At 41.2% G+C, this 17,749-nt stretch overlaps 1 protein-coding gene across 1 annotated transcript in view; it reads left to right on the top strand.

Annotated features, from left to right (window-relative positions):
• ppp1r1c (protein phosphatase 1, regulatory (inhibitor) subunit 1C) overlaps nucleotides 1–16,383 on the top strand; it is a gene marked incomplete at both ends in the record, with an annotated part of 36,761 nt that extends 20,378 nt beyond the window's left edge. Inside the window, 5 exons of the mRNA XM_080728235.1 lie at nucleotides 5,549–5,586; nucleotides 6,904–6,967; nucleotides 9,055–9,237; nucleotides 15,318–15,446; nucleotides 16,244–16,383. Of these exons, the coding sequence (XP_080584361.1) occupies nucleotides 5,549–5,586; nucleotides 6,904–6,967; nucleotides 9,055–9,237; nucleotides 15,318–15,446; nucleotides 16,244–16,383 (554 nt within the window). The remainder of the gene's footprint in view (nucleotides 1–5,548; nucleotides 5,587–6,903; nucleotides 6,968–9,054; nucleotides 9,238–15,317; nucleotides 15,447–16,243) is intronic.
• Between the last annotated feature and the right edge of the window lie 1,366 nt (nucleotides 16,384–17,749).

Genomic DNA, 17,749 nt, shown 5'->3' with positions numbered 1-17,749 from the left:
TAGGGAGAGACATCGTTAAGCCTGATTTCCTACTTAGTCGTACCATGGTGTCCCGCTCCATGTATGAATCAGGCTCAAGGGTTTCTCTCTGGAGAATAAATTAGGCATTAGTGGAGAGAGACTGGAGACATGGCGAGGACGCCAAGAGGAGGAACAAGAGACAAAACACAAAACGCTGGGAGATAAGAGAGAGACAGGAGGACTGTGCGAAAAATATAATAAAAACAACTGAGAGCATGTGGGAACAAAAAACTAAAGGAGATGATGTGTAGGAGCAGGGAGAGCAAGAGGCCCAGGAGGGATAAATAAATATGTTCCCAGTTTGCTCCCTGCACACACTGGCATTGTGCGTCAGTGTCCTTGAGCAAGATAATGAAGCCCTAACAGTTAAAAACATGGTTGGCACCTGGGACCTTGCAAGGCTGCCTACAGCCGTATTTCCAAAACAATGTGTAAAAAAATAATCCTAACAAAAAGGGGGAATAATTCGGCTATTTTTACAATTAATAATGATTGATTCATATGGATTTTTTTCTACATTTGGGTCCCTAGAAAACAACAAATGAATCTGGTGGGTCTTGGTGTAAGATGAGGGGGGCAAGTATAGAACCCTGGGGTACCCCAGTCAACAAATAATATAGGATTTATGTGGTTATGGCAGGAGAGCATTTGATTTGCTTCGACAAAGACACGAAGCAGAAAGACGGAAACCGGCTGAGATGGAAATATAGTATTGAGACAGAGATTTGAAACAGACGCCAGTGACAGAAGAGCCGGGGGTGGGATGGGAGGTTCAGAGGAGGGGTAAATTATGAGAAAAGACAAGGTCTGGAAGCAGGGGCGTCACAAGGGGTAGGAAAGTGGGACTGAGTTACTGGGGCCCAAGGTGGTGGGGCCCTAATAACTTTATCTATTGAAAAATAGCAGATATACAAGCTCACAGCGCGGCACCGAGTGCCGCGCTGCGAGCTTGTAGATCTGCTATTTTTTGAAAAGTTGTGAAAATGTGTGAAAATCTTTGAATATATGTATTTTTTAAGCGAACATTTCTATCTCAAATTTTGCTTCTGGGGGTCCCTGTAACTAAATATTTTGAGATCGGGGTCCGTGGCCAAATACATATCATCTTGGGGGTCCTTGACATAGGTTTCTTGCACACATTTTCACGATTTTTAAAAAAAAATAGCAGATCTACAAGCTCACAGCGCGGCACTCGGTGCCGCGCTGTGAGCTTGTATATCTGCTATTTTTCAATAGTTAACATTCATGGGGGGCCCGCAGTCAATCCTTGTACCCAGGGCCCAGAATTTGGTGTGACGCCCCTGTCTGGAAGTATTGGTGCAGCAGGGCTGGTGTGCCCCACATCATACTGAGCCCTGCATTATTTAAAGCTCTGCGGAATAGTGCTGCTCTGTGCACTGTGAGTCCTGACAGAACATCACAGGGGTAATCACCATAGAGGCATACATGCAAAAGCAACATGCAGACAGAACAGAATCAGGTCTCAGATTCAAGCCTTTCACTCTGACACAGACATGCAGTCCTGTTGTTCAGAACAGGGATGTTTATGGTGCACCAATCTGGCTAGCCATCGTCACAAAAAAAGTTCCTTTTCTTCTCATCAGAAAGTCTGTTCTTGAGAGATTAATGGTGCTCTAACTAGAGAGGGAACAGCCTGATTTAGACTTTAGTTTTGTTGTGTGACTGTGTATAAATTAAGCAACAGAGCGGGAAGTGAGAAAGATAGAGAGGGAGGGAGGGAGGGAGGGAGGGAGGGAGTGGAAGAGTATTGTTGAGAGAAAGAGAGTGAGAACGAGAGAGAGAATGAGATAGAGGAAGAAAGAATGAGCTGGTCCGGAAATCAAACTGTCACAAAGTGTTTGTTCCAGGAGATGTATGCATTACTGATTGAGCCAAAACTCTGTCATCAGATTAATTATTTTGACATTTATATATAATAAAGTAATGCTGAGTGAGAAAAGTTAAACAAAAGCCACTGTAATGGAGCTGTACTTCCGCGGTTGGGATAGAGGCTACTAAGGACCTAAAAAAGAATAAGGGCACAAAATGATGAGTTTTGAATGAGTAAGTAAGGCAGTTACAAATCATGACAATACCCCTGTGGTTCTCAAAGTGTGTGCTGAGGCACATTGTTGGGCCATGAGAAAAGCCAACCACACGTTATTATTGCAATATTTACAACAATACAAAAAGGTATAAATGTTTTTTACACTCATTTACCAATTTACCAAATTCTATAACCAACTAAAAATATTTTAACCTTTCAACCTGGTGTCATTACATTTAAATGTATTTAATTTGATTTTATTATAAATCTTTTCACAATTTTTCCTAAAATACTTAAAATAACTGCTCACAATAACAGCTCACAACGTATTGTGAGCCCAGATATTGCCCGACATTTTCGCTTACATACAGGTGTCCCTTGAGATTCCATGCTGTATAGTTCACTGCTGTGGTAAAAAGAACTGCTTGAAGTATTGTCAGCAGACACAATGTTCCGGTAAATTCAATTTTTGAGAGGAAACTTTTGTTAGAAGAAAGAATATAAAACAAGATAACGTGAGAGACAACAGATTGCTATGGATCCTCTGTTGTTGTAAGTACAAGGAAAGATGGCAAGGCAGAATTTACAGATGCTATCTGCTTTTTTCTCTACAATGTGTGTAACATGGTGCGTAGCCTAATCTTGTTTATGTCTGAGCTTTTCTCTGAAATAATATTACACAAGTTATTCCAGTGATACATCGCATCAAATATTTCCAGGAGGCATCTGTTTGTTTGTTTTTTTCTTTTTTTTCCTTCTTTTTTTTTACAATGTGTCTGTTCTGGACAGATGTTAATAACACAGCAATCAAATTAGTTTTGTCACAACAGAGGAAGAGCTACTAGCACATCACTTCATGTTATTCTCTCTGGATCTCTTTTCATGACCGTGCTGTTAGGCAGAAAGCTTGTATCTCTGTATTCAATCAGCATTTTTTGTAAATGAATGCCTCACCTACTTCATTGTACAATAGGCAATCTACAAACTCACAACGCTCCTCCATGCGGCGTGTTATGACCTTGTAGGTCAGCTATTTTAGAAAATCGTTGTGAAGTGTGTATCTGCAATCTGCGGGTTTTATAAAATATTTAAACAATGTCATTTCCTGCATTTATGTTTTTGACATAAAGTACAAGGTTTTTATCCAGCCGACTGTAAGGCAGGTGAAACACTCACCCACTGATTCAAGGTCATATCTGCACCATAATCATCATTAGCCACTTGAACCATAGCGTACCTATTCTGGGGGCGTTTTTCAGTGAAAATACAGTAGCGTAGCCGATCACAAGCTTTGTGTAGAGTGAAAACAGGAGAGGGCCTAGTATACGGTACTGTAGAGTCTTGGGGGACTCCGGTCAACTAATCATAGAGTTTAAGTGGTTAAGCACGACAGTGGACAATCAGTGTTCAATTTGTATAAGATGTAATAATAGGAGGGTGGGGAGCTGGGAATGAGGTAATGAGGTTGTTGTTTTTTTGTGCTAATAAGTGGAGATGTCATCTTGATTCCTGCACTTCCATCGCCCACTGCCTGCCTGGCCATAGGTTTACGTCTATTTAAGATTCCCATTAGCTGGTGCAGTACAACAGTGGACACATTATTAGTGTCCAATTAGTTCCAATTTAATATGGGGTGGGCGGCTATACAGTAGGTATGAGTCATGATATTGTTGTGCTAATAAAGGGGAATGTCATCTTGCCCGCCCTGCCTGCCAATGTTGCACAGTTTATTTAAGATTCCTATTAGCTAATGCTTCCTGGGGTCCTTGACATAATACAAACATGACTGACAAGACAGGAATGGTTAACTCTGTTAAAGGTTTGGCTGAATACAGTGACCTTGAACTGAATACTGAACTAAATTAACAACATTCTCACATAATGTGTTCTCTTTTGATACCAGAATTATCTTCTTTTTCTTTTAATTAGCCACTTATAAATATAGTATATCAGATATATCAGCTATACTGCATTGGATATGGCTTGGCTTATACGTAAAAAAAAATCTTACAGATTTAATTTTCAGTTTGAATCTAGTCCAATCATAATCCTGTGACTGGAGATGTAACAGAGAGGTTCAAAGCTACTGCAGCACCAGCAATGTTCAATTTAGGATGTGCAGTAGAACTGGGAAATGGTTTTGACTCGTTCTCAGACCAGAGGACTCTTTTGGTTTTGGTTAATTGATCCTCATCTTCATTACTGAATTAATTACTTAATTACTTCAATGATGTCTTAAGTATTATTATTAACCATGCATGGTATTTTGGGTAGATGACTATTCATAGCCTCTATCCATTACAGTATATACTGTGGTGTGTGTGACCCTATAAGGTAAAACCCTCCTGGGCCACTGCCATGAGCTCCCATACAAACCTTTTAACAGTTGTCCATCTACAGGACATATTTATACCCCTATGGGCTGCTTCCACTTACAGTATACTTGAAATGCAATCCCAAAAGTGGGCCATTTACTGACTAATTTAAAACCCTTATGTACAGTCACGCAAAGGTTCAACGCTTCAGCTTGAAGCGTCATTGTGAGCTCGTAGAATTAAAACGAATGCGGCCGTTAACTTGAAATACAACATGTTTTACCCCCTCTCAGATTGTGTTTGGTGCGGAGAGATGATAATGAACAGGCATTTTGCGTGCGTGCATGTGACACACATTGACTCGCTGGTACCGGGGGACATAAAGGTTGCCAAGCAACAAGGTTGTGTCCTACAAAAAAGTTCAGGCTGAGCGCACAGAGTTGGATGCTGGTTCAACAAAATACACTGTTGACCACATTTAATGGATCCATTGTAATCGACTGTTTTGTTTCTCAAAACACACATATACACACGCGCGCACACACACACGCACACACACACACACACACACACACACACACACACACACACACACACACACACACACACACACACACACACACACTCAATTTCAACCTTTCCAGAGTGAACACAGGATCACGTTACACATATTGACCACAAATGATACTCAATCGTAGTTTTTTTCCAGTTGAAGTTGCAAGCGATTAGTATGAGTACCCATTAGATCCTATACTAGAACCATGATTATCCAAACCACAGACTGCAGTGACCCACTGATACATGTTTTAAGTATTCCTTATAAGTGCTATGCTCTGCATCTTTTTTAATGCCTCATGCTTTCATGAGATGTTGCCTAAATCTTACTAAAATCAAATCAATCCAATCCAGTTCCATCTTGGCACTGACACTCATCAGCAATCTAGTTGCATAGACACTCACATGTCTGAGCTCAACTGTCATTTTATAATACCAAACATCCAGAGTGCATACAGAACGTGTCATCATGACATCATGTGTCCATGCACAGACACGTGAACATTCACATGTGTGAGTGAATGCATCTGACACAGCCGATTATTGCCGACTATCATATTGTATTACAGACCCAATAACTCTCAACCTTTTCTTGTCATGTCTCTTACAGAAATAGATGAGGATCGTCTCCCAAACCAGCTTTACAAGGTAATCTACAGTACTCTATTCAAATACACAGCTCAATAAACAATACATGAAGCATAGCGTTAGTTTATGCAGAACACGTGAGTCTTGCCCGCCTCAGCTGTAATCAACTGTCAGTCAAATCCTTTCTTATTCCTCATTCACAGATCTGCTGATCATCACATCACACTGTCATAATCCAATCAGAGCTCACGCTCAGTAAGGGAGGCTCCTTTAAATATGGCTTGCATTCACTAATAGCTCTGCTGCTTAGCTACCTCCTCCACCCCAGCCTCCACCTTTTGATCAGTCTGGCATAGGCTCAAATACCTGTGATTTTATGTCTGCTGCTTCAAGTTAATATGTCAACAATGTATTACTATTGTACTACTATTGTATCAGGGTTTGGCCTGGCGTTCCCTGATTTTGCATAGCAGCTGCTTAAACAAAATTCAGGGAACATCTCCGAACACAGAGCCCTAGAACACAAAGTTTAACTGTATTCCATTTAAGGCTGGGCGATATTAGGAAAACCTTCGATATTCGATAACGTTGTTGAATACCTCGATATCGATATTACTCACGATATTAGTCAAAACAATTGCATTATATAGTTTACATTTATTTCTGCTTTAGGTCCACTGCCTGGCTAATCCAGATAATGAATAGCATATCCATGCATGCACATTGCATGCAGTACACAAAGAAGACATAAATTAAATGCCTTATTTATGCCATTTTCCAACAATAACCACACCTGGTTACAGGTGGACTGCTTTTTTGCATGTGCTACGTGCATGCATAGTGTGTCTGTTAATTCCTTTGACACATACACCAATACCTATACCTAATGTATACCTTGCATGTTGATACCTCGATATATATATATCGATATATATTTTTGATATATTGCCCAGCCTTAATTCCATTTGTTGCAATAAATTGTTCAATCTACTTTGACGTGAGTGTTCCTGACTACATGCACCTTAAAAATCATCCTACTGTCTTTGGGGAGTCTTTTTCAAATCTTATAGTGTGAGGGGTAGTCTTTAAGAAATCTTTCCCAAATCTGTCCACAATCTTACCAAAGTTGTTAGGTGTAAGGCTAGCTTTAGTGTGGCAGGAGATATTCTACTTTTTAGTTTTAGTATAAAAGAGATTATGGTAAAGAGACCTGTCTTTCCACTCCCAGAACCCTCTCATGGGGCTAGCGTATTGCAGAGCCACGCCACAAAAAGGGGAAAATAATGGTCAAAAGAAGAATCTAAATAATTTGGTTCCAGTTCTGTGGGGCATACAGTATCACTCCCGGCTGAACTGAGCTTTATCTGTGTTTTGCAGGCAGCTTTGTTGAATTCTCCTCGACAGCGGAGGAAAGGGCCGAAAGGAACACCTACCATGAAAGGTGAGTGCTACCATTGTCATGGGAATTCAATTGCACGCTTACAACTTATATTGTGAATTAATATCCCCATTTCTATCATATTAAGATATTTGTGATGCACGCATCACTGTAGCACTGAGCTACAGTGAAATGAGTCCCATTGAATCTCAGTAGATTGTTTAGTTACCACTGGTTCTCAACATGGGGACTCTGGACCATCAGGGGTCCTTGAGAGGGTTCTGAGGGGTCCCCAGCTATATTACAGTATACGTAGTTGGGAACCAATTGAACTGTGACTGTGAACTGTGTATGTACGGTATGTATTACATATGTACGGTATGTATGTCTGTCTGTCTGTCTGTCTGTCTGTCTGTCTGTCTGTCTGTCTGTCTGTCTGTATGTATGTATGTATGTATGTATGTATGCATGTCTTTTACATCTCGAGAACCGCTCATCCGATCAACCTTTCGGTTGGCGGGTGTACTTCTTCCCAAGAGATCTCCAAGGAAGTGCCGTGTCGAATGTCGAATGTGAAGTCAATCGGATGAGTAGTTCTCCATAACTGACCCACTCTGAACGGGAATGTGCATCAGGAACTAGTACATCAGAGGGAGAGCGCATGTTAGATGTTTTGGAGATAAAACCAGACAGACATGATGGTTTGGACATGTACAGAGGAGGGATAGTGAGTATATCGATAGAATGCCAGGCCGAAGGCCTATAAGAAGCCCAAAGAGGAGATGTATGGATGTAGTGAAAGAGGACATGAAGTTAGTTGGTGTGAGCGAAGAGGAGGCAGAGGACAGGGTGAGATGGACGCAGGTGATTCGCTGTGGCGACCCCTGAAGGGAACAGCTGAAAGGAAAATATAATATTTTGAATAATTATTAATATGAACCAAGTAATCCCTATTTTATACTTCAGTTGAAACAATCAGAGGACTTCTTCCACCACTGAACATACTGTACTACACTACACTGACATTGCTGTACTGTACACAGGCTATACTATACATTCCAGCATTTTACAGAGGTTGCTTCACTTCAATGTTTGCTGCATTGTAGTGGCTTTGTCTGAGAGAATTTAATTACATTCTGTTCACATTTCAGCTGTCAGAAGGGGCAACAACAAAGCTGTCAGAGACACTAATTATTTTTGCTCAAGTCAGTCCTATTCACAACACTCTGATGTATCAGCATAGCCTCTAGTCATCGCTGCTTTATAGGAGACAGGCAGCATTTTAGCTACCACTGGAAACACAGGATAACAGGATTTCTAACATTTAAAAACACCCATCATAGTGACAGGATGACAAACAAATGTATCTGAGCATCAATTTGAGCTACAATTTAGGCATATCTAAGATGTACAGTATGACTCCAAATGTGGGCAAGGTTTCTACCCGATCAGAACCCCATTGACTTTCATTTAATTATAGAATTCAAATTAAATATTTCAAGAAGTACAAAACAGTGGTTAACGTCGGGCACAGGGACCACCAGGGGTCCTTACTCCTAATGACGAATATGCGTCAGTAATTGTGAGAGTGTACAAATGGACCCGACCGTTACGGGTCCATTTGGTTCCATTTCTTAAAATAACAGAGAAATACGCAGTGTAGATTTGGGTCCCAAAGAAAGATAAAAAAAAATGTCCTGTGGCTCCTTAAAATTGGAAAAGGTTACTTCTTTGACCTATTATTCTGCCTACACATTCGTCATCTCCTGGTATGAGCGAATGGGGGAAGGGGATCAACGTCACATGATTCCCTTATTTGGCCAGGCAAAAACTCGGATGTGTGTCAAAGAATATGATTATTGGTAGAATCGCAGAAAGTTTCGAATATTTAGCGGTACCACAAGATCGGTGGTTGTTGCAATTACCTGCACTACAATACTGCACCATATGTCGCGATATGACGAAATAAACCCATCAAATGTAACAATGTGTACATCCGTAATGCAATTCCTAATGGTGAAAGCTGTCTTGTTTGTTTGTTGTTGTCTTTGAAGAAATGGTGGATTCGGCCAAGACCCTAAATACCTGTATGTGTGACTCAAATAATTGGGCCTGAATTCTCCCCCCCCCCCCCCCCCATCCTCCCTCAGAGCTGCAGTTCATGGTAGAGCACCACCTGTACAAGCAGCAGCAGGGAGGCGGGGACGAGTGCTCCTCGGAGAGCTGCCTGTCCGACCGGCCCAGTCCCGACTCCGTCCCCGCCGGGGAGGAGCTCCCGCACGACGACGACGACACCGCTGAGGCCTTTGAGAAGCTGCGCTGCCAAATGGAGGGTAAGTACAGGCAGGGACGTGAAGAGAATGTTAGAGAGAGGCAGGCGCTCAAATTTCTAAAAGAAAAGAAAATAGCAGACCTCCAAGCTCACAACACCTTGCAGTGCGACGCGTTGTGAGCAAACACTGCATTCATGCAGCAAAAACTGCATTCATGGTTGGGGGAGGGCACTTTTTACAGACGGATAAAAGAGCAGGTGCTCAAGCCCCCTTTGATGTCTATGTGTGCACGTGCCTGCATACAGGTATACTCTATTATTGTTTTATTGAATTGTTTTATTTTTATTTTTGTTTATTTTCTTTTTATTTAGTTCATATGTTTTACAGAACAAAAACTTATTCGACAGATAGATTAACCCATTCAGAACGGGTACACTATATTGTGTATCATTATTTTATGCTTTAACTATTGAAAAACAGCAGATCTACAAACCAGTAAGTAAGTAGCCTTGGGATCCAACAGTTCCCAAGCCATGTGGCCCATAGGGCGGGAGGCGATCTCCTGCTTCTGTAGCGTGAAGGCAGGGTGATGTACAAGTACATCCTGTGGACTTAGCGGTAGAATGTCGCAAGTTAAGGCCTGTCCATACTGTCTCCGAGTCCGACCACCAAACCTTTCATCTGAAAGGTCCGGTTCAACTACAAAATGACGTCACTCGCAACTTCTGAAAAGTATTACCCCGAATTAGAGTTCAGAAAGCTGCACGTCGGAAAGTCGGAACTCTCCGACAAAATGTTTGACGGAGACAGTATGGACAGCCCTTTACACCCAATCCAACCCTTGAGTGCCAAGCAGGGAGGCATTGGCTACTATTTTTGAGAGGTGCTAACCGCTCCAACAATACGTAGCTTTGTGCGTATGACCATGTGTTTTTTCATTGTATTTCTTCATCAAATATGTCGACTCGTCACATATCCAAGTGTTTTTCCATTGTATCAAATACTGATATTCGACCCCCTATGACCCCCTATAATCAAGATATTTATCCTGTTGCGTCATGTGGGTCTATCATCATCATCATCATCATCATCAGCAACAGCACCGCTCACTTCACATGGGTGAGATTTTTAGTCTTTGGTATGACCCGGTCGGAAGGATTGAACCCTGACCCCCCAATCTCAGGGTGGACACTGGGCCAGTGCAAAGATGATGGAGGAAAGATGGAGGGAAGATGGTGTTGCAGTATAGATATGACCGTGAGCAAAGAAATAAGCCTTCCGTTATACTGTATACTATAGCACCAGGTTTAGGTAACCTGTGGGCTATGGTCCAGTGGGCCATCAAATAATTGTCAAAACAATATAGCAAGCAATGGCATTAACACGGCTGCCAAATGAATACTTTTTCTAGTATTCTAGAAAATCCAGAAAACCATTGAGTTAGGTGTTTTACAATAATTTAAAAAAGTAATACAATTAATTAAACTATTCACACTGTACATACATAATAGATGTTTCTTCAGGGGCTTTAAAAAATTGTCAAGGTTGATCAGGCTTCCCTGAGGCTTTGTAGGAAGCTGTTCCGGGGGGAAAGGCGTATGTGTGGGGGTTGGGGGAGGGGGGGTGTAGACTAGACTCATGACTTTTTAGGGCTTGCTGCATGGCTGTGCCGTTGCCCAAAATGACGACAGAAATAAAATGTAAGAGATAATTCAGGACAGACACAATCTAGATCTAGATCTAGATCTAAATTGAGAAAACAGGGGCGAGGAGAGAAAGGGGGACATGGAACTAGTAAATGGAGATGAGTGTTTGCGGAAGGAGGGGAGGATGCAGGGGGATGCAGAGAAATAAGAGTTAGTGTGTGAGAGGTGGAGATTGAAGGACTTTACAGAGGGGAGGGAGTGATGGAGAAGGATGCTATAGATGACAGATATAAGGAGGTCACTGCAGCAGCCTCTGAGAGATGAAGATGGAAAGTGGATTAGGAGAGAGAGAGAGAGAGAGAGAGAGAGAGAGAGAGAGAGAGAGAGAGAGAGAGAGAGAGAGAGAGAGAGAGAGAGAGAGAGAAGATTAAAGGACCCTACCAGCATCAATACATGTCATGTCTTTTCATAGCTTTGGCCATACGGTAATACGGTATATCATAAACACGTTAATTGGCTCTAATTTTAGATGTAGGCTAAATGCGTTTACATTTTCTCCAAAGTAATTAAAATGTTACTGAACTTACCAGAATAACTGAGTTCAACAGCATTGCATGATTAACAAGGCAAGGGCATTTTTAATTTAGTTTGAAAAACAATCTTTTTCTCAGAGGAATATTTTTCAGCTAGACTTTCTTGAATCAATCAACACTTTGAAATGTTTCACACCACAAAGGGACTATTAGATTGAGGAAAGAAGAGACAAAAGGCGAAAAGAGGAGGAGAGAGAGGGAGGAAGGATGAAAAAGAATAGAGGGCATGCAAGCATGTATAATGTAGTGTAATGTAATGTAATGGGGTCGGGATGGTGGAGGCTCAGCACTGATAAAAGGAGTTGGGGGTGAGACGAGGGGAAAGACGAGTAAAGGAGTGAAAATGGGAATGCCGACATGGAGACGCTTAAACGGGCCCACAAAGTGCCACCTTGGCACTTCCTCTCACTCGTCCCTGACAGATTCATTACATTTAGCAACAAAAACACACAGCTCAGCATCACGGCTCTGGCCAAGTGATTCCCTTTAGTGCTACAGAAGATGGAGACCATAACATGCATGGTCACCGGTCTCCACGCTAAAGCGCCATTCCCACCGGGCGCGATAACTATAATGATGACTATAACAATATCGTTCGCCATTGTATTCTTAGATAGTCGGTGTGAACGCTGCCATCCACTTGAGTTTAGAACGATTTTTAAAACATTATATCTTTATAGTTATCGTGCCTGGTGGGAATGATGCTTTACTGTACTGTACTGTTTCAGTACTATTCTGTTTCTTCTGCACTGCACTGTACTGTATTGTATTGTATACTGTTTCTGCACTGTATTAACTGTGGGCACCTTATTCAGCAGTTGGTTGGAGCAATGAAGGGTGCTTGCAACAGTAATAAAACAACATATAATTACAATTCACAATTTAGACATTTAGCAGATGCTCTTAATCCAGAGCGATTTACAATAAGCAAGGTAATACATCAATATCAATACATCAAATAGTAATCTAAGAAAAACAGAGGTAGGCCAAGCACCTATTCTTTAAAAACTATAAAAATATCTATCTATCTAAATTACATGTATGGTCATTGAAGGTAGGAAAGTGCTACGGTAAGTGCTATGGGCTAAGGTGAGTCTTCAGACCACGGTGGAAGCTAGGGAGTGAGTCTGCAGTTATAATTGCAATGGGGAGTTCACGTGTGGAAGCCTCCCAGGGTATTGCAGCGCAATGACTGAAGTTGTTAATAGATAAATATACCGTAGGATAAGAAATATAACAAGAAATAAGACTCAAGACAGCCGTTTTCTTTTAATCAAGACCACTATATTCCAAGGAACGGACAAAGGTTGATTCCAGATGCATTAAAGAAGCATGCTGGGTTCCTATTGCTAATTACAGAACTGGAGACAGCTTTTAAAGTGTTATTATCTCAAGGATGTTTACACAAATATGACAATTGTTATCACAATAACAGATGACCATAATAGATGATGTTCATGGATGTTTGCATGTTGATATCTTCACTTGTGAATCCAGATCAGTGGCAAAAGTTCATATCCAGAAAGGCGTCAGCAGGATGGTCATGAGTTGATACAGTGGCATAACATGTCATACAGTGGCCATGACAGCCTGTGACCTGACAAATGGCTTCAGTCCTGATGGTGACCCAAAACAGTTCCTCCTGTATCAATCTCTTGTAGCTACACAAATATCAATCCTGTTGTTGTAGAAGATTGGAGCCAAGAAGGGCCTTGGCTCAACAATATCCTCTTTATCAGACAATTGTTTTCACATTCCGAGGGCTTGTATTTGTGCCATTACACTTGTTGTTCGACATATGACTTTTAATAAACAGAGATATTAGTTTGATGTCAGGGCAAAACCTAATGGATAAGACAACGTGAAACAAACAAGGACGAACCTTTGACATGCTGGGTTTGGGTCAAATGTCATGAAATATGGCATGATGGTCAGATATGAACCTGATACAAAAACAGGTGTCAAATAATATACCTATCACTTGTACTCCACAAGAATAATCAAAGGTAGGCTAAGTTATTTTCTTTGGTTAAAATAAGTGATAAATTGCTCTTTCTGATAATACTGTTACTATAGAGTGTTTGTTCAGTAACCAGAGTCTCCGTCTCTCCAGCTCTAAACAGAAAATGCATTTTCAGGTTGTAATACCAATTTCATCCATCCAGGATAGTGAACTCAGACAGGATACAGACAGATTAGCAAGTACATTGGAAGTGATGACACAAAGAAATGAACAGACAAAATTGGAAGTGGAACACAAAAGAAATGAAGCTGATAATAATTAGAAAAACATAGAAAACAAGCTGCGTTGATGATTTGAAGCATTTTGTTAAAAAACGGAGCAATCCTGCAAACTTTGGAAGCTAATATTAGCCAATCAGGATGGAATATGAAATATCAGACCGATCGGACTTGATCACATGACTATAGAGATACTGTGTACCGATTTGCGTGATTTTTGGATAAAATCTCAAGGAGTAATATGCAAAAATGTGTTTTACATAAGTCGGCCTCCTGGTGGCGCTATAAAAGGCTGATGTGAAAAATGCAGGGAAAGGGTTTTTCCTTGGCCTCTAGGGAATGCGCTTACAAAGTTTGAAACTGATCGATGGAGTTATAGGTAAAACCACAAATCGGCCTGTTATAGCGCCACCATGAGGCTGATTTCAAAAATTTTAAGTGGCATTTCTTCTTCGACCTAGTGGGAACGTGTGTGCGCGATTTCATGATAATTGCACTTTGCGTTTGGGATTTGAGGCATTTTGTTCCAAACGGCTCAATCCTACAAAGTTTGGAAGCCAATCTTAGCCAATCAGGATGGAATATGAAAAATCTGACAAATCCGTGTCGATCACATGACTGTTGAGATACTGCCTACCGATTTGTAGGATTTTTGGACAAAATCTGTAAGAGTAGTGCACAGAAATGTGTCCTGCGAACATCGGCCACTAGGTGGCGCTAGAAAAAGCCCATTTGAAAAATTTAGGGCAGAGGTTCTAGATTGGCATCCAGGGAATGTGTGTGCTCACTTTGGCAGCGACCGGGCCAACGGCGACTGAGATTAGCTGCACACAAACTGCGAGGACACACGGACGGACGCACGGACGCACGCACGCACGGACGGACGGAGGGGAAAACATACTCTCCCCCATGCCTCCGGCTGGTGGAGACAATAAAGATAATTGATAATTGCAGGCCTATATGGTTTTTGTCTTTAATTTTATGCAATCTCCTTGAACAAAGCCAGCGGCAGCTTCTGAGAAAGCCCCACAGCCCCTTTGAGTGCTGGGTCACAGATGAAGGCTGTGTTGTTTGTTAAAGGTTACAACGTCAGGGCCACAAATTAACTTCTCCGATCCACACGAAAAGAGCAAGCGGAAAGCTAGGGGAACAGCAATCAATGGTCATTAACACCTGTCTGGTCGACTGTGGTTTAATTTGTAGAACAGCTCCAGCATGAAAGTAACATACTGTATGTCTATAAATGTCAAATGGAATCGATTGATGAGATGGATCGGGCTGGATCGGTCAATACATTAAAACAGGAATGTTGTGGAATAGTGGAACACTTGGTGACTGGGTGGCTTTTTCTACAGGATAAAGAAAGTGGAAACATTATAACAACAAAATTTGCCAAAAGTGTCATTATCCTCCCGGATAAAAAGCCTTTAATCAGTGGGCTATGTGATTAAAAATGCACACTAGTCTAGTGGATATCAGAATAGCACTGGACCAGAGCTAATATCGGCACAGCCTTCCTCAGGGTGTCTTTTCCTTTGACGTTATCATAATTCATCCTTCCGCCATTTATCTCAATGTTTCTGTCTCTCTATCTATCACTCTCACGGTCACTCTAATTATTTTTCTGTCTTTCTGCCTCTCCTCACCTGACCCCCAACAGAGTTTTCACGGGAGAGCCTTTTAGAAGCATCAGGTGGGCTGGAGTGCCCCCTCTCCAAAGAGGAGGTGGGATTTTCCAACTTCCCCATGGTAGCAGAGTCCTCCTCGCAACAAAATAGCACTCAAGCAGGTACAGTATGCGCATGATTAACCCTGTATGGTATACATCCACAATCACTTCATGGCCCAAACCCACAGGGGACCAGTCATTTATTTCACCATGTTACATGTATTAAGGCCAGTTAAATAGTTGAAATGCTTGATTTGGCTTCATGCAATCATGGCAAGTCAACAAACATCTGCTGAGGGCTTTGATCCGCACTTCACAGAGCGCTGCAATGACTGAAATACCCTGGGAGGCTTCCACATGTGAAAGTGGAAAGATGGCAGCAGCCGGGACGGGACATACCACTGAGCCCTGCATTAGTGTGTTCGAAAGAGTTTGAGTTTCCTTTCAAATGATCTGCTCTCAACGTGATCCTTTAACCATGGTTTCAAACAGCTTTCACACATCTATTTTATTTAATTCAATTTTATTATAGTGCCAAATAACAAGTTGTCTCAAGATACTTTACATGTAGAGCAAGCACTTGACAACAGTGGCAAAGAAAAACCCCTTTGATGGGAAGAAACCGCAAGCAGAACCAGACTCTGGGTGGGCTGTGTGTGTGTGTGTGTGTGTGTGTGTGTGTGTGTGTGTGTGTGTGTGTGTGTGTGTGTGTGTGTGTGTGTGTGTGTGTGTGTGTGTGTGTGTGTGTGTGTGTGTGTGTGTGTGTGTGTGTGTGTGTGTGTGTGTGTGTGGGGGGGGGGGGGGGTCTCTCTTTCCTCTATTTCCTCTATGATGCTGTGCCAATCTGGAGAAGATTTGTTCAATTGCTGTTCCCTCACCCTGCACCACCTTTCTCCATCTGTCATTTGTCATTACAGAAACAACAGTGGCCGTGGCAACAGTATCGAGTGTGAGTCAGGCGGAAGAAGGAGCACTCTGCTCTGCGGACGGGGAAACAGACAAGTCATCAGTACACCACAACGCAGCTCAATCTGAACCAGCCAAATGTAGTGACTGAAGACCCGCTGTTTTTTTATAGGTACAGGAACATCAGGGTATCTATAAGTTCTCTACAGTCAGGCCTTAGCTACACCTTGGCGGCAACGTCAGGGTTTCTACACTTAATCTGTGTCAAACTTCGTAAGAAAAGGGATGGTTGTTCAAATGTAATAGATTTGTTTTCTATATTTTAAAATATCTGATACAAAAAAATGTTGAATACGTTAGATATTTCAGCCGTCTATAACTCTTGTATGCTTTTTTGGAAATCTAGTCCTGGTTATGGTTATGAAAGGTCACCTACATTACACACAGCACTGGGTTTACAACAACAGTCCTCTCTAGTCCAGGACCCTTACAGTGCTTTGTTTTCAATGAGAAATAGGTTAAACACATGAATCCTAGCATCCCTATTCTGGGCATGTCATAATAGGTGAACTTTTGGCGAGAAAATTGCAGATCTACAATTGCAGATGTTTCACATCGTGACACACTGTGGGCTTGAAGATCAGCTATTTTTGGCAAAGAGAAAAAAAGGGGACCATGTATCGATCGCGGTCAAAGAGTATAATAGGGTTTAAATTGTTAATTGTGTAAAATAAATGAAATACATTTAAAAAGAAATCTGTTTTTGAAATAATATAAATAATAGACACAAATTTTAATTATTTTCCTTAAATCTTAATTTTGTAAGCTGTCATTGTAAACTCATGTTTTCCCATTATATTCCCATCATTTGTATCACTGAAGTGTTATTATGTGGTTATGAGACAATCCTTGCAAAACTAGAGGTTCATTTAATTATTTTTGAAGGTTTTCTAGTTGTTTTGTCTGCCACAACACACAATTAAAATCCTTGCTACCAACAAAGACTTACATTTATAGTTTATTGTTCACTATGAACAAAATAAGAGCATTCCAGTGTGATTTAGTTTGTTATTTTGTGGTGTATTTATAGTGAATGTAGCGTTTCTTCTGTTTTGAATGGTAATCAATGTGCAGTAGGAAATACATCTGGGTTATTTTGGTTCCAACTTTATTTGAATTGATTAATGGTTACATCTGTAATCTAAATTTGTTTGATACAATAAAGATATTTAAATTGGCAGTGTTCCTTTCCATCGATCTTTCTTTCTTTCTTTCTTTCTTTCTTTCTTTCTTTCTAGTGTTCAGGCCTCACTTTAATGTTTTCATTGACACCATGTATGGTAAATAGTCCCAGAGAGTCACGTCTCCACTCATCTATTTTTAGAAAACCATCACCTTGACTGTGCAGGGAGGAGCAGGCTCGAGGCTGTCTTCAACAAGGGTGTAAAGCTCATCTTTGATGCTTAATTTGCACACTGCTGTACCATGCATGGTATTGTGCATCGAAAATAGCAGAT

The sequence above is a fragment of the Nannobrachium achirus genome, assembly GCF_963921795.1.
Source record: "Nannobrachium achirus genome assembly, chromosome: 6".
NCBI lineage: Eukaryota > Metazoa > Chordata > Actinopteri > Myctophiformes > Myctophidae > Nannobrachium > Nannobrachium achirus.
Note: the sequence above shows the minus strand (reverse complement) of the source record. Positions and strands in the feature narration are given on the sequence as shown.